General features: G+C 37.8%; 1 protein-coding gene across 4 annotated transcripts; it reads left to right on the top strand.

Annotated features, from left to right (window-relative positions):
• Positions 1–1229: 1229 nt before the first annotated feature.
• Positions 1230–25148, top strand: LOC126195425 (39S ribosomal protein L48, mitochondrial). 4 transcript variants are annotated; one of them, XM_049934034.1, is made up of 6 exons: positions 1232–1440; positions 10432–10539; positions 16018–16151; positions 16226–16328; positions 21721–21921; positions 24930–25148. In XM_049934034.1, the coding sequence occupies exons 1-5, from the start codon at positions 1417–1419 to the stop codon at positions 21907–21909; spliced, it is 558 nt and encodes a 185-aa protein (XP_049789991.1). In that variant the 5' UTR covers positions 1232–1416; the 3' UTR covers positions 21910–21921; positions 24930–25148. The 4 variants fall into 4 exon arrangements, with proteins under 4 accessions (XP_049789992.1, XP_049789991.1, XP_049789990.1 ...); XM_049934033.1 differs by lacking the exon at positions 24930–25148 and adding an exon at positions 22255–24352 and having other exon boundaries at positions 1233–1440; XM_049934032.1 differs by lacking the exon at positions 24930–25148 and having other exon boundaries at positions 1233–1440; positions 21721–22006.
• Positions 25149–25270: the final 122 nt, after the last annotated feature.

Here is a 25270-nt window from a genome sequence, read left to right as displayed (position 1 = left end):
GATTTACATAAACTGTGGCAGTAATGAGATGATTGTTTAAATTTGGTTATATTAATATGACTTGATTCACTGCCCTTGCACCAAGCAAGGTGGCGCAGTGGTTAGCACACTGGACTCGCATTCGGGAGGATGAGGGTTCAATGCTGTGTCCAGCCATCCTGATTTAGGTTTTCCGTGATTTCCCTAAATTGCTTCAGGCAAATGCCAGGGTGGTCCCTTTGAAAGGGCACAGCCGTCTTCCTTCCCCATCCCTCCCTAATCCGATGAGACCGATAACTTCACTGTTTGGTCTCTTCCACTAAATCAACCAACTGCCGTTGCAGTAGTGTTCAGATAAACAAGTACATGACACACCAGCAAAATTATTTAAAGCTACTTCTAGATCTAACACACTGTTCTTGAGGCACTGTATATTTTGACACATTATCCTAAACACTTCGCTAGTATTTTCATTGTCGTCATTACCTTATAATGTGCTGCTGTTTTCCTGATGCTTGTCACTTATTTGCAAGTTTTCAGACTGATTTGTCACAATCTTTTCCTTTTCATTGTTTGAAGCCGCAAAAGGAATTCTCACTAAGTGGAGCAGATGTACCTTGCCTTTGGCATCATTTATTCCACCCAACATTACGGATGCGAGCAAAAATCCTTCAGAATCCGAACGGCATACTTACAACACAGTTCAAAGAGTGCAATACACACAAGAAGTCGTAATCAAAAACACGGTGTGATGAAGCCAGTTTCTGTGTCATGTCAGACGATTTTTAGGTTTTCCAATGTGATAAAGGGCAGTTATTTCCAAACAGTCAAAACTGCAATGTAAGTTTTCATAAATAAATAATTTTACGCTCAAAAGGCGACCCCGATGTCATTTATAACATATTACATGAGTGTGAATCCCAGCTACGAAGTGTTAATCTTGTTTTTTGATTGAGATTTCTGGAATATATTACTTTGCTACGTCACGAAAACATTCCCAGTCACTCGCTTTACCACTAGACTATGAGGCTGACCATAAAGTATAAATGAAAAAATTGCCATTAATACGCGTGTTTCGAAAAGCAAGAATACGCGTTTTCGCGCCAAATTTTGCAGTATTCGAAGTTCACTGGCATGGCACCAGGGGCGCTTCTGTCATTCTATGCTTCCATACGGAACTGTATATTCGATACTACCAAACAGTTAGTCGATAGTTACAAGTGTTTGCGAGTGCGCTTTTCGATACATTGTTATCGATTGTTGTCGGTGTTTACTCGAATGTTATTGGCTTGGATCCGAGCTAGAAAGTGTAAATAATGTGGGGGCTGTGAGGAATACAGTGCTGGTGTATGGCGCATAATTCTGAGTTATCGAAGTTATTTTTGTTTTAAAGGCGTGTTTTATATACTTATTGAGCATTCCCAATCGTCTTAAACAATGTTGCGCCTTTTGCAAAGAAGTGTAAGTACATTGCTTTTCTTTAATAATACAAACACTTCACAGTTTTAGCTAATAATTTTTTGTGAGCATTGCCTTAGACAAATTAATTTGGAGTAGATTGTTTTTTTCATGGCTATGCTTCTGTGTGCGGTTCCATCGTAGTTTATATATGCTTCTTACTGATAATGTGTGGTGTCCACTCTAGAACCTAATGCGACAGGTGTTTAAACAGGCGGACTTACTGACAACATGCCCGTCGTACATTTACTCTCATTGAGTTTGTCGTCTACAATCAATCCCCCCACGGACTACGCTACAAATATGTCAGTCACTACAGCCAGTTTCACAGGGAGATGCACTGCCAAAACAACAGTGGCAACAGTAAATATAATCCTGGAAGGAGAAATTATTTACTGTGTTCATCTATCAGCTTTAGTTTGGCCTTCAAAGAAGTGAGGTATTTAGCCATAATAATGTTCGTCCACATGCCCAGCACGTAAAGAATTTTAATATTAAAATTACCTTGGTCACCATGTTACCAGTGTACTGTAATTTTGAAACTGACCTATTATGCTTCCTACTGACATGTCACAAATATTATCCAAGGAATATTCAAATAACCAATGCCAAGCTTATTTTATTCCTTTGTATGTATTTAAATGAGTAGAATTATCATTGAAGTATAGAAGACTGGCAGTAGGCTTTCTGGGAGTCAGGATACATTATTTATTTGAAGCACCATGAATTCTAAGACTTTAGTCAATTACATCATTACAAGGCCATGTATTCTTCCTTAGCTCAGACTACAAAATATGACAGAACCTTTGGATTTTGGAACTTAGGAGTCAGAAGCAATAGTGGACTGACATTCCAGATTGTAACCACCCTTTGTGAAATTTACGTGCAGAGGAAGGGAGAGGTACCAGAATTACAAAGAATGCAAATACAGAGAAAGAAGATGAGGCCGTGTAGCTGCCAGTTTTCTTATTGCCATTAACTTCTGTTGTAAAACTTTATTAAAACATCTGGGCTGAAGACCAGGATTGATGTACAAAATTATTTTCTAACATTTTGTCCCCATCTGTGGAAGACTGAAATCTAGAGTTATACCTGAAGGCACCTGATGCAAGTTGGGACAAAATGTTCATAAATACTTTTATAAATCAGTGATGGCCTGCCATATCAGAAGTTTCAACAGGAGTAAACAGTGACCGTGAAGCAGTCGTCTGTGCATTATTCTGTTGAAGAAATTAGTCTTTAGATAGTATTCCCCAGTGAAGACACTTTTATGTGAATTATTTGCAGCTGAGTAACCACAGGATGAATGATGTATGTACAAAATATTCAACAAAATTATCAGTGATTTGTTTCTTATTTAATACAGCTTTCCTAGAAGTACTTTGTAGTTTTAGTTACTTACAATGAAAAACTGCATTAAATGTAGAAGCCAGTGTACGCTGTTTCCACAACCTTTATTTTGCATTCACATTCATTGCCTTTGCCAACTCACAACAAAATTGTCAGTGACCAACCTAACCTGGACCTGAAGCTACACTATACGTGAGTGTCTCACCAAAGCCGTGATTTGTTTCTCCTTCAACATGCAAGCTGCAGAAAAGAGTATGGAAACAATACCAGTCAAAGAAATATGTCCATAAAATTCGAAAATGCTGTTTTTAGCTGGTAGCAGTTTCCTCTTGAAGTTCCCTTTTATACCACATGGAATGCTGCAAATTGTCTGAACCCTTCTTTCATCTATCCACTACTTAGTGGACAGACATATTTAAGAAATGTCATTCCTATACCCATACTGAAATGTCTCAAGAAATTTGTCCATTAGCACAAATTGAGAGAAGGTAGAAATTGAAAGAAAAATCCAGTCTATTGCAACCTTAACTGGGGAGAGTTAAAATCAAACTGATAAGAATAGCTAGTTACAAATGAGTAAATTAAAACTGTAGGTGCAGGCTACATGTGCCCCAAAAAATAAGCATCTAACAGACAATCGGTAAAAGAAAGAAAAAATAATAATAAAATTATGTTATGTAAACTTATAAGAAATTGAGTATTTTTATTTTGAAATTCCTGCCACACGATGCCATTCTCTCCACTCTCATTGGTCTATCCTTTCTTTTTCTTAGTATATTATGTGCAGTCCAGAAATACTTGGGTTTTTTTTCCCCCAAAGTGGCCCAAGCAAACTAATAGGTTGAACACCACTGTTTTAAACCCTCATGTTCAAGTTGTGTTGGTTTAGCTTTGATCTACAGCATTCTTATGTCTGTAATATTTTATTTGACAAAGCTAACCTGTACATTTGTATGACAAGAAGAGACCCAAAGATTTTGGATAGTTTGTTCTTGCACAATTCATTGTGTTGGAACATGAAGAGGTAAAGGATCTTCTTCAGATTGATGCTTCTAAATATTGTGCTTATAATAAACATAAATTTCCATTATGTAACATGGAACTTGAAATCTCTTGTTAGAGTGCAAGGAAAAAAAAAAATCACTGCAGTAATATACTTTTTGGGCAAGAGTGACAAATCATATGTGCCACATAAAAAGAGTGTGATCAGTCAGAATTATTCATATCACTTTTGGGAGTTTTATTTCAGTCTACTGGGACCAGACAAGCAAACTATTCAACATTTTTGTTTTTGTATTCACATACGTGCTTAGTAAATAGAAAAATAACTGCAGTCTCTCACTGCAACATTCAGCATGACTATTTTTCTTTTAGTTATAAACCGTGTTCATCTTCCTTATTCCAAACCAGGAACATAATATACAGCTAAAATTGTAATAATAAAACAATGCAAACTCAAAGCTGGGATGTCAACAATATAAGGAAATGATAGATTGCTGCTTACTGTAAAGATGACACATTAAGTTTCGAACAGGCACAACGAAAAGACACTTACACAACAGCCTTCATCCAGCCTTTGTCAGATAAGGAAAAACAAACACACACATACACATTCACACAAGCAAGCAAGCACGCACGCCTGACACACAAATGAACGCCATCTCACACCACAGTTCGGGAACTGCCAGTCCTGTGTGTGTGTGTGTGTGTGTGTGTGTGTGTGTGTGTGTGTGTCCTTTTCTGATGAAGGCTGTGGCTGAAAGCTATTGTGTAAGTGTCTTTTCATTATGCCTGTCTGCAGCTTAATGTCATCTTTACGGTTAGTAGCAATCTATTTCTTACTTATATTATTGTAATAATAAAATAATTCTATGTTGTATGACTGGGTCTAAGTGTCCAGTGGCCACAATATTTTGGCCAACAACCATGTTGCCATCATCAAGTGTAAGTTCCAATGCCTTACTAAGGCTACAATCACAATTTATCAGCTGGTCACCTTTTTCTATCTTGGTGGATTCCACAGTGACACAGTTCTATTATTTTGCCTTCTGTGTGAGAACCTTAGTGCTGCTGTAACCCATTTCATGTAATTCCGATAGAAAGTGCTGTGCAACTGTGGACTTGTTGGGCACAGTAGTCAGGTATGCCATTGATATTCACTGTAGCCATCTCTGATGGTATGTATGTCGTGCCTTGTTGACCGGATATTTAATAAGCATTAGATTTCCATATTATGAGGCTGCCCATGACTCTACAAGTAGGTCTCGTGTTTTGACACTGGGTGGAAAAAGTCTTTCTTGGAACAAGTACAGCAGCTACAGCCTTCTACAACTTTACATTTATGCCAGTTGTACTGTTGGTGGAGGGTTCACTGAATCTGCCATCCTCTGAAGCCATTCTTATGTAAAACTGTCCTCAGGAGAGACTCTCCATATCTGAGAGGTTGTGGGCCCAGTATTCCCATTGTTTGAGGCCTCTTTTCCTCAGCACTGTGTGGTCCTAGCTGTCTGTGTGTAAGTACAAGTTGGTGCACATCTTCTGCGGTATACAGTGTGCCCAAATGTATTGTCAGTTCTCCTCTTCACCAAGACATACAGAAAGGGAAGCACTCCATCCACTTTGATTTCCACCCCAAAGTTGATGTTCGGATATTTAGAGTTGAGTTGTCTAAGGAATCCATCCAGCTTGCCTCTTCCATGTGGCCACATTACAAAATTGTAGTCAACATAATGAAAGAAACAAGTCGGTTTCCATTGACCTGTTTCAGGGCTTCCTCCTTGAAGTGTTCCAAGTGCCAGCAGTGCTGAGCTAGTAAGCCCCATTGAAAAGAAAGTATGGCAGAGTATGACTTGCATGAATCAGGTGAAGGCCTCCAAGTTACATATCAGTGCGATAAGCTTCAAGGATTTGTGTAAATAAACTCTGGTAAGAAGAGACACAACATCAGAACTAACAAGAATGTTGGGATTCTTTAGCCTCTGACTGTTGAAATGTTCCACAACATACACAGATTTGTGAATATGTGGACATTTACCAGCATAACGACTAAGCATGTTCTTCAGGAACTGGGTGGTTAATATTAAAGTGCAGCTACTCACAGAGGTCCACTGTGGCCTCTTGTTATGACAGTGAAACTTGGTAGATCTGCTGATGCAGTAATGCAGAACTGATTTATGCGGAAAAAAATAGTTCCAGTTTTGGCCACCAGGTGCAAATCTGCTGCTGTACTGTTTTTGTATGACGGTACAACATACACGCTGTCATTTGACAAGCCATGACACGAGAGAACAGTATCACTATTGAGAAGAACCATCATGTGCTGTTAGTGAAACTGCTATTCGCGAACAACAGCAATTGCAGTGCTGCATAGAGTATCACTGGCTGAAAGGTCGAAGGAGAGGCTCAGTGTCATTAAGTGGTTTATACAAGATGATGATGAGATTTGGAAACACGGGTGACCTTGGTGTGGCACCTGGAAGAGGAAGTGTCCTATCCCAATGGAAGTTATTGATGCGGTTGCTGTTGCTTTAACTGATCATACAACACATGCCTCCGGGTAGTGCAGTTCCATGAGAATTAACATCCCAAGGTCAACATTACAGAAAGTTTTGCAGTCTGTTCTACACAGGTACCCAAACAAGATCCAGGTGGTGCAGCAACTAAAACATCACGATCCGCAGCAAAGTTCTGAATTTGCTCTTTGGTTTCTGGCACAGATTGAAGTTAATGACATGTGGACGGGCAATATTCTGTGGAGAGATGAAGCACATTTTACACTACAGGGTGCAGTGAATACACAAATTCAGGGTACCGTTAAACCATCTGTTGTGCACAAAGAGCCATTGCATTTATTTTATGTTACTGTGTGGTGTGGATACATAATCACCTTTTATTCCCATCGCAAGTGCCTTTTATTTTTGGTTGGTTGTTGTTTGAAGAGAGCACACCCAGAGGGTCTGTCAGCTGTACCGCAGCATCGGCACATTATCAAAATCTCCCTGTATAGCATGTGATTCCTGCTTTGGAAGAGCACAACTGTGTGGAAACAACTTTCCTCGGGCAAGATGGGACAACACTTCCATGTTGTTTGCTCAGTGAAAGATTTGCTTACTGCAACCTTCCACAAACATGTTATCTCCAGAGGTTTCCCAGATGAGTGGCCTGCAAGATCACGTAATCTTGACTGGGAGTATCTAAAAGAACACATTCAGTAGGGATGTGTTCAGTCTCTACCTGATCTGAAGGCCAGTATTTCTCAGACTCCACTAGAACTTCTGAGAGCAACTGCTGATCACATTGTTTTATGGATGCAGCATCTCATCAACTTCTCCGGTGCTCATATTGAACAAATTGTGTAAGTGGCAATTAATAATAAAATAAACATTATCTCTTTCTCACGTGTTTGACCTTTTTGGCTATATCCCATTCGTAATCCATTAAATACGGAAACATTTCAATATGCCTTTCTTGCATTCACAGCACAGAATTTGCATCTGGTGGCCAAAATTGGAACTAATTTTTTTCCATCTAAATTGGTTCCGCATTAACACAGTAGTATATCTACCAAGTTTTGCTGGCATATGATACTTACAGCCCACAGTAGATCTCTGTGAGTAGCTGAATTTTAATTATAACAATCTTATACTTCCTGTTAATGGGTAAGTCTGATGCTGCTAACATCTGGATGCAGTTTGTAGGTGCTTCCATTGTTACTTTAGCTAATAGACTGATCTTAGTAGAAACCTGCAGACAATATTTTGTTTGCACCTAGACTAAAATAGAAAGAATTGGTTGTACCTCAGTCTGTGAAACAGTAGTGACCATATTTTTCATGTTTGCATCCACTCAACCTCAGTAGCTGCATGATAAACACAAGTAATGAGTAAAGCAAAAAAAAAAAAAAAAAAAAATTGGGACAACATGGATATAATGCACTGCGCAACACAATTAAAGGATCACTTTTCCAAAATCCTGTAATTGTCTCCCATTGCGACACATAAGTTTAAAATCAGGCTCAGATGTGCGTAGAAAATTCCTATGCAAAGGTGCAAAAGCATGGCACCCTGCAGTGTCGTGCTTGGACTTGGCTACGCTTTGACCAGTAAGAGTGCGAAAAAAAGGCTACAGCTCAGAACTCCATGGGGGGTGTAAGGTGGGTTAGTAGTGATGCCCATTTGGTACCGAATTTCGTGACAATTCTACTCAATGGCGCCTTGGGCGTGCCACATACGTGACAAGGTCATCATAGCCCTCTTACCTACATTTCATCCCTTCTTTTGACACCTCTGCTATGGAAGTCAGAATCTTGCCACCAACATTGAAATTGTGTGATTTGTTATGGGTGACCAAGGAAAACATTTCAGACCCACCATCACTCAGAATCTGACCAACATGAAAAGGCCTCAGTGGATGTCATAAAGAGTGTCAATGAAACAACCCTTTCCCTGGGGTGTTGGTTCCCGCACATTTTGTAGCTGAAAACAATGGATCGCAGTACAATAACCAAAGATGCTCTTGACAACCTTTGACGTTGCTAACTCCCTCGTATGTCTTGACCCTTCTTGAAGACAATGCGGGGCTGCACCCCTATTGAATGTGGTTGCAACCCTTTGGAGTGCAATGCTCTCATGTACAGGTTGGAACCACTAGAGACCACCCAAAACCATTCAACAAAATTTGAATGTTATCTGATGCAGCAAAAGGTACTTGTGCTTTTTCAGCTATCCTGGTTTGTGCCCTCTGTGGTGTGATCACACGGGAATGCAACATTAACATGTGCATCAGTAAAACGGCAAGGGGTCCCACTAGTGATAATAGTTTCCAAGCTTCCATGTTGAGCCCCTGCACAAACTTCTTAATTATTCAGAGATGCTGCTCAGATTTGTGCTTGCATAATTTGTAGTGGAGAATCTGTAACTCATATCCCAACTATTGTTGACTCAGCATAAGATTATCCCTGACTGCTTGAAGTGCTGTTGCCAGCTTTCAAGTGCAAAGCACCAAGGGCTGCAAGTGAAAACAATAACCATCTATGGAGCTCTGGCAATACTGAGACATTGCCATAGAGACATTTACAAAATCACTTTAAGTGACTGACTGAGGTAGGTGCATGCAGCAGCCACACCCAGTCCACTGCAATTGCCAGGAGTCCTCTTACACCTATTTTTCTTTGTAGTTCATTTATTTACGTGCTCCTTGGATCATAATTGTGACCTCTTGCTATGACATGGAATGAGTCTGTTTTACAATTATGTTACACTTTCTCCATGAAAAATATGGCAGCAAGCTGACCATTTGCATGATTTCGTAAGTTGTGTGCCCCCTCTTGTCCCTTTCCAGTGATCAATAGTATCTTTTAAATTCTTTGCACCACTGGGTAGATGATCAAAGATGTCGTTTCTTTCTGTGCTACATTAATGCTGAGTGATGGATAATTTAAATCATTTCATCTTCTAGTATTGTATTTATCAATGTTACTGTTGTTTCCACACTGTGGCTGGTTGTTGCTAACAAACTTCACAGAGGAGTAAATGAATGGTGAATGTGCTGTGTCAACTGTTTAGAGAGTTGTCAATTACATGCTCTAGAGTAGAGGGAACACCAAACATTATCCTTATTACACATTACTGTGCAACACACAGTTTTTCCTAAGTGACAAGTTAGCCCAGAATATGCTGCTATATGTCATTAGATCATGAAAATAGGAAAGTCAACTTTTTGACATTTTCATCTCCAAACTATATTATATGTAATGCAAAAGTTGTTTAACTTAGACATTTAAGAACATCTGTATCATTTGACTTCACACTAAGGTTCTTATCAATTAAATAAATCAGAATATTCTGTTTCATATATTGATTTACTCTTGTTTATTATTTTTAGAGGTGTGGCCAGAGACCCTGTGCAGTACTGAATTGCATGCTTTGTGCTTTGCCTAAATTCAGTGACAGACCATTTGCAGAGAACCCATTATCAATTTTCAAGAAAATGTTATTTACATTTTCAAACAGTGGAAAATCCAGGTTGGAATAATGACAATATTATGAAAAGGATAGACTGTGAGGCAAGTTATTTACATTTTCAAGTGTTGAAGTTACTTGTTTAGGCTTAATTATAATACTTGCATTACCAGCAAAGACAACTGCCGTTACCTCCGGTGCCCTGCTGTAATGGAAAGAGAGAAACATGATAGGTGGTGGTGATCCTACAGATCCAATTATACAATGTCACTTCAGTGATTTCAGGAGTCATGTGGAGGAACTTATCTCATGTGCAGGACGGTAAAAGATGATGTCTTTGTAAATGTTTCTGAAATGTCATCTTAAAATGCTCTGTCCACAAGTGCTGTCAGTTTTTGTACCTAATGACTGGTGAAAACTGTGCAAGATAATTGACATGCGTATGGCAGCCCATTTAGATGCTGAAACTAAAAAAAAATATCTATTTTGATGACAAGGAAACTTACTTTGACTTGCTGTAGTGTTGATCCATGAGTAAGGAAATTGTCTTCTGCAAATGGTCTGTCACTGAATTTAGATAAAAGACAATACATGTAATTCAAAACTGCATGGTGCCTGACAAAAACGTTTTTGCAATATTGATGATGAATTGTATAGTGCTATATAGTTATTGCTTCTTTTGCAGGTCACAAGATCATCTCACTTTAATGACTGTTTGCAGAAGTTCTCATTGGCACAAAATCTGAGAGGAAGAGCCCGGAATTACAGCATATACGAACCGGATTATTTAGATGTTAGATGAAATGCTTTGCCGTAAATAGTTATTTTCTTGTTAATAAATTTGAGAAAATTATAAGTAAAAGTGTCCTACACATTCTTTTCTTGTGTTGATGACAAGAAATTAAAATTTTGTGAAGAGAATATTTTAACTAAGATTAAGCATATATTAGTTTATATGCATAATGTGCTCACAATTTTTGTGTGTGTTGATGTCAGTAACAGTTGTAGTAGATCCTCATTTATCCATATTACAAGGGACATTCTAGGTAATCCGCAAAAAAATTAGAATGAAATGGGATAAAGACTGCAAACAAACATGTTGTATATATTATTTTCACATAAATTTTGATTGAATATTGAAAATAAACAGATAGTGAGATTTGTATGCTGAAATAATCAGTAATTTTTGTAACCAGATTTCTATGTCATTTATGCACAGTTCAGTGATGCTGACATTTCACCACCATTTATTCAGCCAAACTTGTTTCTTCCTGGCATCCCAAATAAACCATTACTTTGTCAATGGTTTGTTGTTGCCTCTGTACACATCATAGTGTCTTCTGGTTGAGTGCCAACTTCTTCGCCGAATCCACTACCACTATTGTCGTTGACTGCAGGTGAACAATTGGTGATAATTTCATCATCAGAAATCGTACCGTAGCAACATCATTATCATTTTGCAGCCAGTCATTTACACAGTTACTATGGCAAAAATAAAAATATTAAAAAAGACCTGATTTAATCAGGGACAGAGAAATGAGGTTCCACTGTAAGCATGCTTCCATTTTACTTATATAGCAAAGTTGTTTTCATTTGAATGTGGGAAATTGGTTAGCAAAAATGGCCATAAAGAAATGTAAGCACCTCTGCAAGTATTGTGTAGTTAAACAAGTAACCTATGAATTAGCCTTCACAACATTGTCAGTTGAATATTCATTTTGTTTTCCTAGGCACATGTTTGAGATAACGTGTTAGTTTTGAACACATCCATGCCTGTTCATTTTTCCTGCCTACGAAGAATTGTAAAACTTTGCAGATGTCACACTTACAAATAATTCATTGGGGACAGGCACTAGATGCAAGGCAGAAATTTAAACTGGTTATCCTGTATTGTTTCCTGAAGTGCAGATAAACTTAAACACTGAGTGGAAGAACTTAACCCTTTCAGACCCTCCAACAGCAATTGTGTATGCGTTAACTTTTATTGTGTCTTAACTGCAACAGAAGTATTTTTTTTTTCCCAATGGAAACCTGAGGTACTCTTTTGTTAATGTTCAGTCCTTTCTTCATGTGCAAGTGCTGCCAACTGTTGGGCATCACTACAAAAACATCAGCAGTTCAGTGTAGCAGTGCACAGCAGTATGTGACCACCAGACTCACAGACGTGGTTGCTTCTCTTTATTCCACTGTATAATTGAATACTGTTATTGTTATTTTTCATGGTAATTAATGAAAGATCATTTTACTATTTCTTACAACAGAGAATATTTTGTAACCAAATTAGTTATTTTAGTCCATAAAATGAAATCAAGCGTACAAAGTATTTTTTGAAAATTGATACATATTTTTGTATAAATCTTGCATCTGCAATGATTAAAAAATCACCTACAAACATTACCACATAAAGAAAAATTTTCCTTCCTCCAGAAAAAATTCTGGTCTGAGAAGGTTAAAGGAAGTAGTCTCAAAATAGGCCAGAAAATTAATTATCGTAAGACTACAATAATTTATAAACAGTGCTTCCAAAATGGAAAAAAAACAGCAATGCAGTCTTAGAACCAGTTGAGTTTTTGTATTTAGAACAGCTGAAGACAATGAGTGGATGGACAGCAAAAGAAATTGAAACAAAAGACTAAAAATGGCCTGGGATGCTTTTACTAAAATAAATAGGATTTGTCAAAGCCTGTGCCTGAAAAGGAAAGTCTGCAGTCTGTGTGTATTCCCACTGCTGACTTATGGCAATGAGACAGCCTTACTTTTAATGTGAAACCTGTTACAAAAACTGGAGGTGGCTCAGCGAGTAATGGAGAGATGCCAGTTTGCAGTTATCGTAAGAGATAGGAAAACAAGTAAACAGATCAAGAAAATGACTGAAGAGGAAGGTGTAATTAAGATTATAGTGAGGAAGAAATATAGATGGGCCAGTTAAGGTCTCTGCTGGATTATAAGAGAGATGGAAAGGTAGAGATGACAACCTAAGGGAAGGGAAGTTATTGCCCCTAGAAAACATGCATGAACAATGAGGATGTATAAAGCTCAAGACCATAATGCATCAAAAAGTCTAGAGGAGTCCTTTATACAGCAGAGTATGTCAAATGTATCATGATAATCCACAGAAACAGTTCATATCAAATTCCTACAAGGTATTTAATTGGTCAGCAGTTTTGAACATTGAGATACTGGACAGCCATACATGAAACACAAAGTAGTTCATGTTTTGCCACCACAATAGCATCAAAAATTAAAGTAGATACCAGGTAATGTCATCAAGTTCAAAGAATTTGTTGCTGGAATATAAATTAATGGGAGGGTTAAAAATGACAACTCACGGTGTGGTGCTGAGGCATTGAGTGGACAACTGCCACATAAACAAAACAAAATGTTGCTAAACTTATGGGTGATGTTCTCCTTCAGTGTTAACTAGCATTGTAGCAGTGCCAGTTACTGTCTCAATTGTCATTGCTTTCTGCCATTATCAGTCTGCACTGTTTGTTACTTCCAGTGCTCTGAATAACCTATACCAATTTTTCTGAAATAAAAGTGTACCTTGATCTAAATGTATTTTGCCATACACCAAAATACTCTGTAAGCCAATATGTGGCAGTTGGTACATCATAGTAATTTTATCAATTTGTATGTGCCCTAATTTTGCTTATCTTATTCCCATTATTCCTATGTGAGATATACAATGGTGGAAGTATAATGATCATACAGTCTTCTTCAGATACAGGTTCTCCTAAATTTACCCAGCAGGGTTGCATGAAAATTACTTCACCTTTCTTCCAACAATTGCCATTTCATTTCTGTTCTCTGAGCATGTCTGTCACATTTTTGTAAGGGCTATATCAACCTGTTATAATCCTAGCTGTGCCTGCCTATTTGATGAGGACCCCAAACACTGGAAAAATATTCTAGATTTGTCATGCTATTGTCTTGTATGCAATTTCCTTTACTGATGCATTGCATTTTCCCAGGATCCTTCCAACAAATCTAAGACTTCAATTTGCTTCTCCTAATGCTGATTTCATGTGATACCACATTTCATATTGTTTCTTCGTGTTACCATGAAATATTTATATGGATGAGATGCGTTCAAGATGTTTGCCACTAACCTTGTATTCAGCTACTATCATTTACCCACATTTAAAGAGCACTGCCATTCATTACACCAAACTGAAATTGTGTTGAAGTTCCTTGCAGTTGTCCAATCACAATACTTTCCTGTACATAATAGAACCTTCGTTTAACATCTTATACTGCTGCAGATCTCTCTCTCTCTCTCTCTTTTATTTTGTGTTAAGTTCCTCTGGGACCAAACTGCTGAAGTCATTGGTCCCTAGCCTTATACACTACTTAATCTAAATTAAACTAACTTACGCTAAGGACAACACGCACATCCATGCCCGAGGAAGTACTCAAACCGTCCAACGGGAGGAGCGACACAAACCGTGGAAAGGTGCCCTAAACCACGCAGCGGGATTGTGTTTGATAAATAGTTTATGTATACTAAAAACATTGGTCCTATCACACTTCCGTGCAGCTCAATTGAACATTTGCCATTCACTATAGCAGACTGGGTTCTATTGGTCAAATATTCTTCAAGCCACTCATTTTTTTGTGAATATAATTCATGTGATCATAACATGGTTAGTAGTGAACGGTATGGTACACTGTTAAACACCTTTCAGAATTCTAGAAGACAGAATCTGCCTATTCATCTACATCTTTTGTTTTCAGCAGGTATGAATAAAGCAAGCTGTGTTTCACAAGACTGGTTTTTCTCGAATCCACACTGAGTATTTGAGAGACGTTTGTTTTCCTCCAGGAACGTCATAATGTTTATAGTATCTCCCAGGAATGTTGCAGCAAACAGGTGTCAGTGATATTGCTCTGTAATTTTGTACACCCAATCTTTTACTTTTCTTGTAAACAGGGCTGACCTGCATTCTTTTCCTGTCACATGCTGCACGAGAGATTCTCGACAAATATGAGCTGGGAAAGGAGCTGATTCTGTGGTGTATTCAATGTAATATCTAACTGTAATTCTGCCAGGGCTGGTGCCTTGTTCACTTTAAATAGTCGTCATTGTATTTCAATACTGGGGGTGCCAAACTCAATATATCTCATTTGTGAGTTGTGCAGTTTGTCGGAAATTGGGGCTCCTGTGTGTGAATACATTTTTAAATTTCTGTGTTCCCTCTGATGCCTTCAGTTTTAACACCAGATGGATACTGAATGGAAGGTTTGGACACATTCATTGGCTTGTGACCAGAAATTCACAAGATTATCTGATAGATCTTTCCTCAGGATCTGATTGTGAAAATTACAGTAGGCTTCATGTGCCACTCCTCACAGATGTACAAGTTGTTGTTAACTTCCCTCTAATAGTTACCCTGCGTAGCAAGAGTAGTAGTAGTAGTCACCTCTGTTTTCGCAACATTCTCAGAGTGGTGCCATTAAAACAGTGTGGGTATTTGCAGTCTATAATTATTCTTCTTGGAACATATTATCCAGACTGCAGTGTATATCGCCTTTCAGCTTTAAATACAACTGATATGCATTTGCCAGATCTCAACTAAATAATCAGCTTCACCCTTTAAATAAGTTGATAGTGATCCTTTATCAGTTTGACTAAACACAAGTTTACATCTCACTTTTTAAATAAGTCACTGTATCTGCAAATGCACTGATATTTTGTGTAGCTTATAGAGTACATCATTTATAATTTGTCCACAGAACCTTGTTACCTTATTTTAGAGTGTAAAATTTTTTCTCTACATTGCTACCCTTAATTATTGGATAACACGTATTTACCCAATAGATAAGAGCAATAAGTTCCCTTTCAGTTGAATGTCCAAAATCTGGAACATAAACACTTTGCTGAATTTGATTGCAAATATTTAGTACCCGACATCGACATACAGGGAAGGTGCACTTCCATTACACTTTTTCTATATATGATGAGTTCCACATTGTTACAAAAATTAGGGACTTCTACTTTCTCATTCGCATAATCTTCAAGAGAAGTGATCTCCTCCCTCCTCCTCCTCTCCCCCCCCCCCCCCCCCCACACACACACACAAATAAAGAAAGGAGATTACATGTGTCGAGTTTTCACCCTAAAAATACAATAATTAGAATTGGTAACAAAGTCATCAGCATGTAAACTTGTCAAATCAAGCTTCAAATATAAAAACTGCATATAAGTTAGATTTTGTACTTGTGAAAAGAAATTGTATAACTGTATAATGTCAAACATTAAATATTTCAGGCCTTAAAACCAAAAATTCCAGTTTATGATGCTATCAACATTCAGATAAAAGGCTATGATTATCCTGTTTTGGAACACTATCAAAAATTTATTCACAATCTCTCAGAAAATATGAACATAGAAGTAGAAGATGGGTAAGTAATACTTCTAATGCCATGCAGATAACTGACATCTAAAACTAAATCTAAATTGAGTCTGTTTCTTCCAGATGGGCTTTGCCAGCTCAGACACAAACAGTGCAGCGATTCAAACCCCAGAGCACTGTTGTTGATTCAGAATATAAACTATCCATTTACGAGAGAAATGTGCAGGTAACAGGGTTTCACATTTCGTGAGCACATGGTGTTATAAATAACAACTTAGTTTTTACACTGTGTTATTTTACATAATGCTCAATCACATAAAACTTTACTTTTGGGACTAGTTGCAAGGTGGGTTGTTGGCTGATTGGGTAGTATCAGACTAGTAATTCAAATGTTCAAGGTTCAATCTCCAGTTGGTTCTTAGATTTTTTTTCCTATTGCTCACTTCTTTCACATTTGGCAACAATTTCTGCATGTGAAAAATGACAAGTTGCTGTGGTGTTGAAATCAACTTTTGAGTTAATGATCACCTTACTTTATAACACTGTACCAGCTGTATATTGTATAAAAAGGAAAATTCACTTTATGAATACTATCAAATTACAAAGAAGCAGAATGGCTGGTTAGCACTTACCTTGCAGGCAGAATTCTGAGTACTGTCAATAGCAATTAGTACAGACAGTACATTTGTACTTTCTTGCACTAGTACTTAGCAGTTTCTTCTTAGTACCCTGAACCTGAGTGGTGCGCAAGCATAAGATCCAAAAGCTGTGAATTACTAATCTTAAGGGGACTGATGACCTTAGAAGTTACGTCCCATAGTGCTCAGAGCCATTACTAATCTTATTGTGTGTCCATACATATCATGCATGTTGGATGTATAGGTGGGTGGTTACTTGCTTGTCCTCATTTTATTGGCTTTTGGTTTAAACAAATATTTTCTCAGGTATAACCTTTACAAGACCTTTGCACAAAGCTCATGCATGTTGGATGTATAGGTGGGTGGTACTTGCTTGTCCTCATTTTATTGGCTTTTGGTTTACACAAATATTTTCTCAGGTATAACCTTTACAAGACCTTTGCACAAAGCACAGAATGAGAGTTCAATTGCTGCTTTTATGCAAAATCAGGTGAAAGAGTGCTTATAGAAAGGATGACATTTTGTTGTCAGAGTATTTGATTGACTAAATTGTTAACACTTTTGAAGTGTTTTTTAGTGGTGTGAAGTGAAAATAAATAGTTAAGAGATAGTTTAACAAGCTTCCTTACCTCTGCAACACTGTTAGTGCCTGGTGGATGTTATACTGAACATGTCAAACTATCGTGGGCAGCTAAGTGATGTATGGAAAGAGGCCCAAGATAGGTTCCTGCAATTTTTAAGTTTCTTGTGCAAATTACTGCCACCGTGTCAGTAGTCAGTCCATTACACAGTTAAATGCCGCTGTGAACTATGTTTTGAGTATGAGTTGTCAAGACTGAAAGGCAAGAATGGCTCACCTGGGCAGAATTTAATCAGAGTTTGACAGACAATAAACCACATCTTAGGGGAAGGGAAACAGCAACATTAGTGGGGAAAATAAAAGAAGTCTCCAGAAAACAACTAAAATGAAAAAAACAACAAATAATCCATAGAAACAACAAACTAACACATACTAGAACAGGCTCATCCAAGAATTGGGAGCAGTGTCTGTGCCCGCATGCCTCCTGGGCACAAGGCAGTGTAGTTCAGCGTCCGTACGCAACCATGTGTCGCTAGTGTTGGCATAGGAGCGAGAGAGTTAGCTGCGGAGTGAGTGAGACTGCACAGCACAGCACTGCTCTGCCCTGGACTGTCCTGCAGTCAGATCCAATGTAAACAAAATAACACAGGAAGCACAGCTCTGTAAAAGTGGTCGATGAGCGGTAAAACAAGCAAACCATTTACTGTTTAGGTAACAATTAGTGTTCGTGTGGAAGAATTACTACACAAAGCTTTAGAAAACAATCTCCAAAACAAGAATCAAAGAACAACTTAGTAGTTGATTCTATTTGTATTGTACATGAACACTCATCATATGTCCAGTATGCATCTTCTGAAAGATATATCAATTTCTTAAATGAACTAGTTTTAGAAATAGTTTTACGTAAGGGATATAGAGTCTCATTCTTCCTATTTGCAGTTACAAGTAAGTTTTTTTTTTTTTTGTACACATCCCTTTTCAAAGTTTAGACATCAGATCCTTAGTTTGCTGTTTTGCACGCAATAATTTTAATTGATCTTTAAGTTTGAAAACCTATTAAAAATAGTATTAAGGTTGTAAAGACCTTTAATCCTTACAGTCAATATTCCAGAAGACTGCTAACCTCAAAGAATTAGTCAAATTATTATCGCTAAGTGGAACCAAACCAAACATTGAGAGAACTTTGGTGGCATGCTGGTGCAAAAGGGGATACTTCTCTCGCGGAAAAGAGCTATAAAAGTCACCCAAAGTTTTACCCATAAGAAAGCAGTCCTTCAGGCGGATATCGCATTGCAGGCCAATCAGCTCTAATTGAAATACTTGTGAGACATCCTCTGCCCAAAGGGAAAACGGGCAATCAAATATATCTAAGGTCAGTTGAAGCTCACTTATCTCCAAAAATTTGTTTTCAAACTCTTCTTATAATTTACAAATGATTTGAACATAATCTGAAAAATCCACATCTTCTTTAATGCTGTCTAATGCAGGGAAGTGTCCACAATTCTCCTCGCGCAACTGTTTTACCCACAAAATAAGGGTTTTTTAATGCTTGAATCATCTGTCCTAAATCAACAACAGAGTGATTTTCACCTTGGAGTGAAATGTTCAAAGTATTTAAATGACCAGTTAGGTCACTAAAAATGCCAAATTTGCCACCCACTTAGGATCATGAAGTAATTCTTCTGGACATCCTTTCATTTCCAAAAAGGTATTGATTTCATCCCTCAAGGAGAAAAACCAATTGAAGCACCTTCCCTCTGCTCAGCCATCTTGCTTCAGCGTGGTAGGGGATGTCCGGATATTATGCTTTGATATCAGCCAGAAATATTTTAAATTGGCGATGTGTGAGTCAGTGCGGGCAAATATAATTAACCGTTGGAACAACTGTGTCAATAACATTTTTTATGTCGACAATCTTCACACATAGTCCCTACTGGTGTATCAGACAACGGCTGCCACAAACAAGGAACATACGACTTCAGCCATTTTTGACCTGACATAACCCAGGAATCCAGAGCGTATCCCTCATAGCGCAGGGACTCCGTCCGTTGTTACACTGGTCAGGCGTTGCCATTTTAAACCCACTGACTCGAACACATTTTCCACAGCTAGAAAAATGTCCAAACCCATGGTTGTATCTTTTAATAATTAGGTCGAGAAATTCTTCGGTGACACGCAGATTGTCGTCGACACCGCGAATGAATATGACGAGCTGAGATATGTCCACAACAGACTCTTCAAGATCGATATAAAATGAAATGAAGTTTGCCACTCTCTCCGTTAATTGCTGCTCCATATCGGAGGCCACATCTTCGACTCGGTGAGCAACAGTTTGAGGCGAAAAAGCTATTTTTCAAATTATTCCTTGAGGTCTGCAGGGCACATACAAGCCGCCGAATCGACCATGCAATCCTTGATGTGATTCCCAGCCGCAAAAGGTTTCCTGCTTTCACAATTCTCAGCGAGCATTTGTAACTTGCGCGTAAACTTTGCCAATCTATTTCCTGCTTCTACCACGGCCATAAAGAAAGGAAAAGCCCTTGCAATTAATTTTGTACAATCCTGTTTTTAATTTTTTTTATAATTTTAACAATTAATTGTTTCATTCATTGAAAACCAAATAAAAAACTAACAACAAAGATTAGTTTTAGCTGTGTCGGTCATAGACGCTAACAAGGAAAGCAAAATGTGGTCGCAAAATAAATTTTTATCTATTGGAATATTTGTGTTTTAATTAATTATAAACATAGCTCAAACTACAACATATGTCTCTTCCCATACATCAAAACACAAATACATAAAAACAAAGAATGACACTTTGCTGCTGTCCAAGAGAGCGTTTGTGACATCTTTTCAGAAAGTGGAAAAAAGGAACCCAATTTAAACTTTTTCTTATGTCTGTGGCCGCGATTTAATGCAACCCAGATATAAAAATTAACTGAAAAGAAATGTTTCTTGTTGTTGACAATCTGAAATTCAATAACTGGCACATTGCTAAGTGACATGTCAGATTATAAAATATAGTTTTATTTATCATCTTTATAAATAATAGAGAGTCATATGATAGGAAACACTTACTTCACTGTAATGCTGCTTAAAATTTTCTTTTAGTTCTTCAACCTTTGACTGGTGTTCCTCTTGCAACAAATTTTCGATCTGATCTTTGTGATGGGTACTAAAGTGCCATTCAATTGAGTACTTTTTTTGAATACTTGAGGTTCTGATGACATACTAAACATTTGGAGTGATTTTTAACAGCAGTACAAAAAAACTTAATTTCCTACTCGGGTTTAAATAGTGCGGACGTGCCGCTCCTTCGCTTTTTGTCTACTGCTGTTGACCATTCATCTCAATGCACTGTAGCCTTATCTCTGTTGACTAACATCTGTGTGTCATATCAATGCTGGTGCTAGCACCCCAGAGGCACTGTTTGGACGAGCCTGTACTAGACAATCCAGGATGGAATGTAACAATATTATAAAAAGGAAATTGCTACTCGCTGTATAGCGAAGATGCTGAGTTCGAAAATAGACCAAACACACACACACACACAAATGATTGCAGCCTCTGGCAGATGAAGCCACACTCAGTGGCTTCAGCTGCCAGAGGCTGCAGTCATGTGCGCCTGTGCCTGTCATCTATTTTCAACAAAGGCCTTGTTGGCCGAAAGCTTATATTGTGACGGTCTTTTTGTTGTGCCTATCTGCAACTCGGCATCTCCACTAAATGGTGAGCAGCAGGCTTCCTTTTCATAATACTGAAACATGTACTACAGAAAGATAAAAAGGTAGTAGGCAGCAGCAAGAAGATGAGACCATGTTGAGTATATGCAGAAGGTAGAACTCTGAGAAGACTCACATAGTGGCAGCTTCAAAACTATGAAGCTCTGAAATCCTAAGAGTAGTGATTGTATCTTACTTGTATGGTAAAGGTGCTTAAGATTACTGTTGCAGTCTTAAATGGTGTCACCTGCAAAAAGTCATTGCTTGTTTCTACAGGAGACATAAAAACTTTTATCAATCCTGTCAATCCACTTCTGTCTCTGTCCATCTGTTTTTATTTCTAAATTTAATCTATTGCATTCCATTGTGAACTTTTAAGTCCTTCTTGACAAACAGTCCCAGACTTTTATTTGGTGGCAGTTTCTGACTTCTTACTCCTGTTTTAATATAAATATATCGTATGTCTGCTATGTTTGTTTCAGTAGTTATTTCCTTTCCTTAGTATGCTTCCCTGCTGTAAACATAGACAATAATTCTTATATTAATGAGTGGTGTTTTGGATTAATTGTGGTGAAAACTCATCCAAAGGGGGGGGGGGGGGCTGAATTTTTAAAAGTAACAAATCTTTGCCATTGTTTACAGTGTACCATCTTTCCAACGACTGCACTACTTTTACAGATAGTCGATGTACCTTCTACTACACTGGCAGTTCTTCTTAATATCCTGAGAGCTACATTACCAGAGGGAGTCAATCTCAGTGTTCATGAGCATTCGCCAGAACACGAAGAAATTCGTTATGTACCAGATCAAGAATTACTTGAGTTGAAAAGCCAATTAGAAGCTCTTGGGGGACCAAGAAAGAAATAATAACAGAATGAGGTATTCACTTTTAATATATGTACAAAATTTATAAAGTTGTAAAAAATATAAGTTTTTTGTAAAAATATACATTTTAAAAAAATTACTTTTTCTCTTTTAGATACATTAAGTAATGCAAACTGAAACACAACACTTTCAGAACTACATGTTCTCTTCTCAGTTTAAGGAATATGCTGTTTCTGCCTTTAGTGTCATTCACACTTAAAATCTGTCTACCTCAATCATTCCAATTATGAGCCATCTATACAAGTATCATAGACTTAAACAGAATTATGCTCTGTTGCCACAGACTGAACTGACCTTTTTTTTTTTTTTTTTTTTTGTTTCTGGAAGCTTTTGCACAATGATCAGGTACAGTGGACTGCCACATCCTTTAACCCTTTCACTACAGTGAACTACAGAAGTCAAGAGCCACTCAGCCGGTGGACTGCTGTAGTATCATATTTCTCCACTTCACTACGCTCAACTTGTGTGAAGTTTGACCACTGCACCATCTAGTGGCTTTGTTCAAAGACCTTAGTTAACAATAGAGTAACTATGTGGCAGTTGCATTCAGTTTCAAAACATTGGTTTCGCTTGAGTTGGACTGCTCATTTCCCACCTTGTTTCTAATCTGAAGTGAAGTTGTTAACCTCAGTTAGTTTCTACTAGAAGTAATATGGCAGATAAGCGATATGCTGTTGAGGAAGCTCTTTCTCTCGTACTGGGTAGTGACTCTGAAGATGAAAGCGAATCATCGTCCAAATCTGACGATGAACATGAAACACCCATTATAGATCTTCTACATCCGGTACACGTGCTACCCCAGCTGTTCCATTGACATCACCAGACTTGGATTTGTGCATGGAAGATGAATCTACAGACAGTGATGAAGAGGCATCAGAATTGCCGAACAAGACAAAACTGACAACTTGAATCTGAAGAAACACGCGTTCGACGCAGCTACTTCTAGACTGAGAGGCATCATAAACAATGACAGCACGCTCAGTTTCTTTCAGTTGTTCTTTAACATGGATATCACAAAACATTTTGTGTGAGGAAACTAACAGAAACTTTTCTCAAATGGTGGCTGCTGGTCGTGTTCCAGAAAGGATCCAAGGAGTATGGAGTGACATAAATATAATTTACATTCAATTCTTTATTGCCACTATGTTTATCATGACAAGAGTAAAGAAATTGAGCCTGTTTGAATATTGATCTAAGAATCCAGTTATTTTCTTAACTGCTACCTAGAAACCGATTTCAACATATCTTGCAGTTTTTACATTTCGCCAATAACGAAAAGCCTCATGACAATAACTATTTGAACAAGCTATGGCCAGTAACTTACCACTTTAGAAAACAATATAAGGAACATTTCTATCCTTATGAAAAGTTATGCATAGATGAAAGTCTCCTATTATTCAAAGGCAGGCTAAAAATCAAGCAGTAATACCTGCTAAACATAGCCGTTTTGGGATAAAGATATTTGTTATCTGCAATGTCCACAAAAATTTATATTTTAGATTTTATTGTCTACAGTGGCTCACATACAGGTATTGAAAACTATGACCTTGGTATCTCAGGAAATGTTGTACCTACATTGGTAGAGCCATATTTACAGAAGGGACACACCCTGTACTGTGACAATTGGTATACGAGTCCTGCCCTGTTCTGGTGGTTGTCTGACCAGGCAACTAATGCTTGTGGTACAGTCAGGCACACAAGAAAAGGTATGTCTAATATTCCTGAGAAACTAAAGAAAGGGGAGCTTACTTTCTGTTCAGTATCGGAATTTCTGTTGGCACTAAAATGGCGTGACGAAAAAGATGTATGTATGCTTTCGACAGTCCACTCTGCAGAAATGGTCGAAACATCGAAGATGGATCGTCCAACACGCTAGAAGCAATTGAAACATTCAGTAGTATTAAACTACAATAAATCAATGGGATCTGAGGGTAAAAGTGGCACAGTAATAAAGACCTTGGAAAGCATCAGAAAATCCACTAAATGGTATCACAAACTGTTTATTCACATCGTGCACATGTCCCTTTTCAATGCTTACTGCTTATATAAGAAACTTGTAATGAACATTAGCTATGCCAACTTTCACATGGTAGTCATGCAGGGAATCCTGGAAAAATATAAAGTAGAAAAAAGAAGATCCAGCAGAGCAAAAATATCAGCACGTCCCTTGAGACTGGCAGCAGGGCCTCACCTACCTGACGAGTGGAGCAGCTACAGAACTTGCATTGTCTGCAGAGCGCACAAGAAGCGGAAGCGGACTGAAATGTGTTGTAAGGAATGCAATACGACACTTTGCGCCTTTCCCTGCTTCATGATTTACCATACACAAAAAGACTATTGAAATGTAACACAGTGAAATGATATTCTCGTAATCTAATCCTACTGAAATGTAATGCAAACCAATTATAAATAAATATTATTGAAGTAGTGAAAACAAAAATACTATTCAATATATGTTTTAAATAATAAAGCACCCACCCCACCAGAGCTGAATCAAAACACGGATCTTATAGAATGTAAGAAAAAATTTGGCGATTTATCTGAAAACTCCAAGAAAACTGTTTTTATTCAAAATGAATATCAAAAACGTGTGATTTGGATAAATATTTTCCCAAAAAAATGTCTAGTATACAGTCCAATAACTGCAATAGCACTACGAGTATGAAAGCAGGGCAGAGTAGACACACGGGGAGCGCAAAAAAATGCAGTGGGCGGGACTGGTGCTCATCCACAGTGCATGACGCAACAATCGGCGCCAACACGAAAGGGTTAACAGCTTCTATCCAAGTACAAATATTAAATTTAGACAGCATTTTTTAATGCTTTCAGTTAAATACAGTAGGAACGAGAAGGAATATTTGTTCCATACTGTAGGGATAAAATGAGGGAAGTATTTTTATCAAAGTGCACTAGATACATATTTAAGTCATATTTTCTTTAAAGTACTCCAAACTGTGCAGTTCAGACAGAAATCACCCACAGTTGACACGATTTATTTTCAGGAGCTATGTGGAGGTTAAAATTGGACCTCTGGGATTCACATCAATAAATGTCAGCATTGGTGAGTACCGGAGTTATAACATCTCGCAACAGATATACATCAGTAATATGCAAAAACAAATAACTTGTTCATCCCTGGGCTATAAGGCTCCTACATTAGATCTATCTGTCCATTTGGAAAGGTATACTCCGCAAAGAATAAACACAGTACTTGTCAGGTATATACTAGATGTGCATTTAGTGAATTAATACCACAACAAGAGAAGTGAGTGGTTGTCCACAGTACCTAGAGCATTGATAATATCACCAAGAACAGCATATTCACATTATTTGGAAAATGCAG

Source organism: Schistocerca nitens, chromosome 7, assembly GCF_023898315.1.
Source record: "Schistocerca nitens isolate TAMUIC-IGC-003100 chromosome 7, iqSchNite1.1, whole genome shotgun sequence".
Classification (NCBI taxonomy): domain Eukaryota; kingdom Metazoa; phylum Arthropoda; class Insecta; order Orthoptera; family Acrididae; genus Schistocerca; species Schistocerca nitens.
The sequence above is the reverse complement of the archived record's forward strand: the minus strand, read 5'-3'. Positions and strand labels throughout refer to the sequence as shown.

Bases quoted from the DNA above. Each gene is read 5' to 3' on its own strand.
- LOC126195425 (XM_049934034.1), top strand. From the start codon at position 1,417: ATGTTGCGCCTTTTGCAAAGAAGT. The intron at 10,540-16,017 runs GTTAGATGAAAT...TAAATATTTCAG, and splicing joins ACGAACCGGATTATTTAGAT to GCCTTAAAACCAAAAATTCC. The intron at 16,152-16,225 runs GTAAGTAATACT...TGTTTCTTCCAG, and splicing joins AACATAGAAGTAGAAGATGG to ATGGGCTTTGCCAGCTCAGA.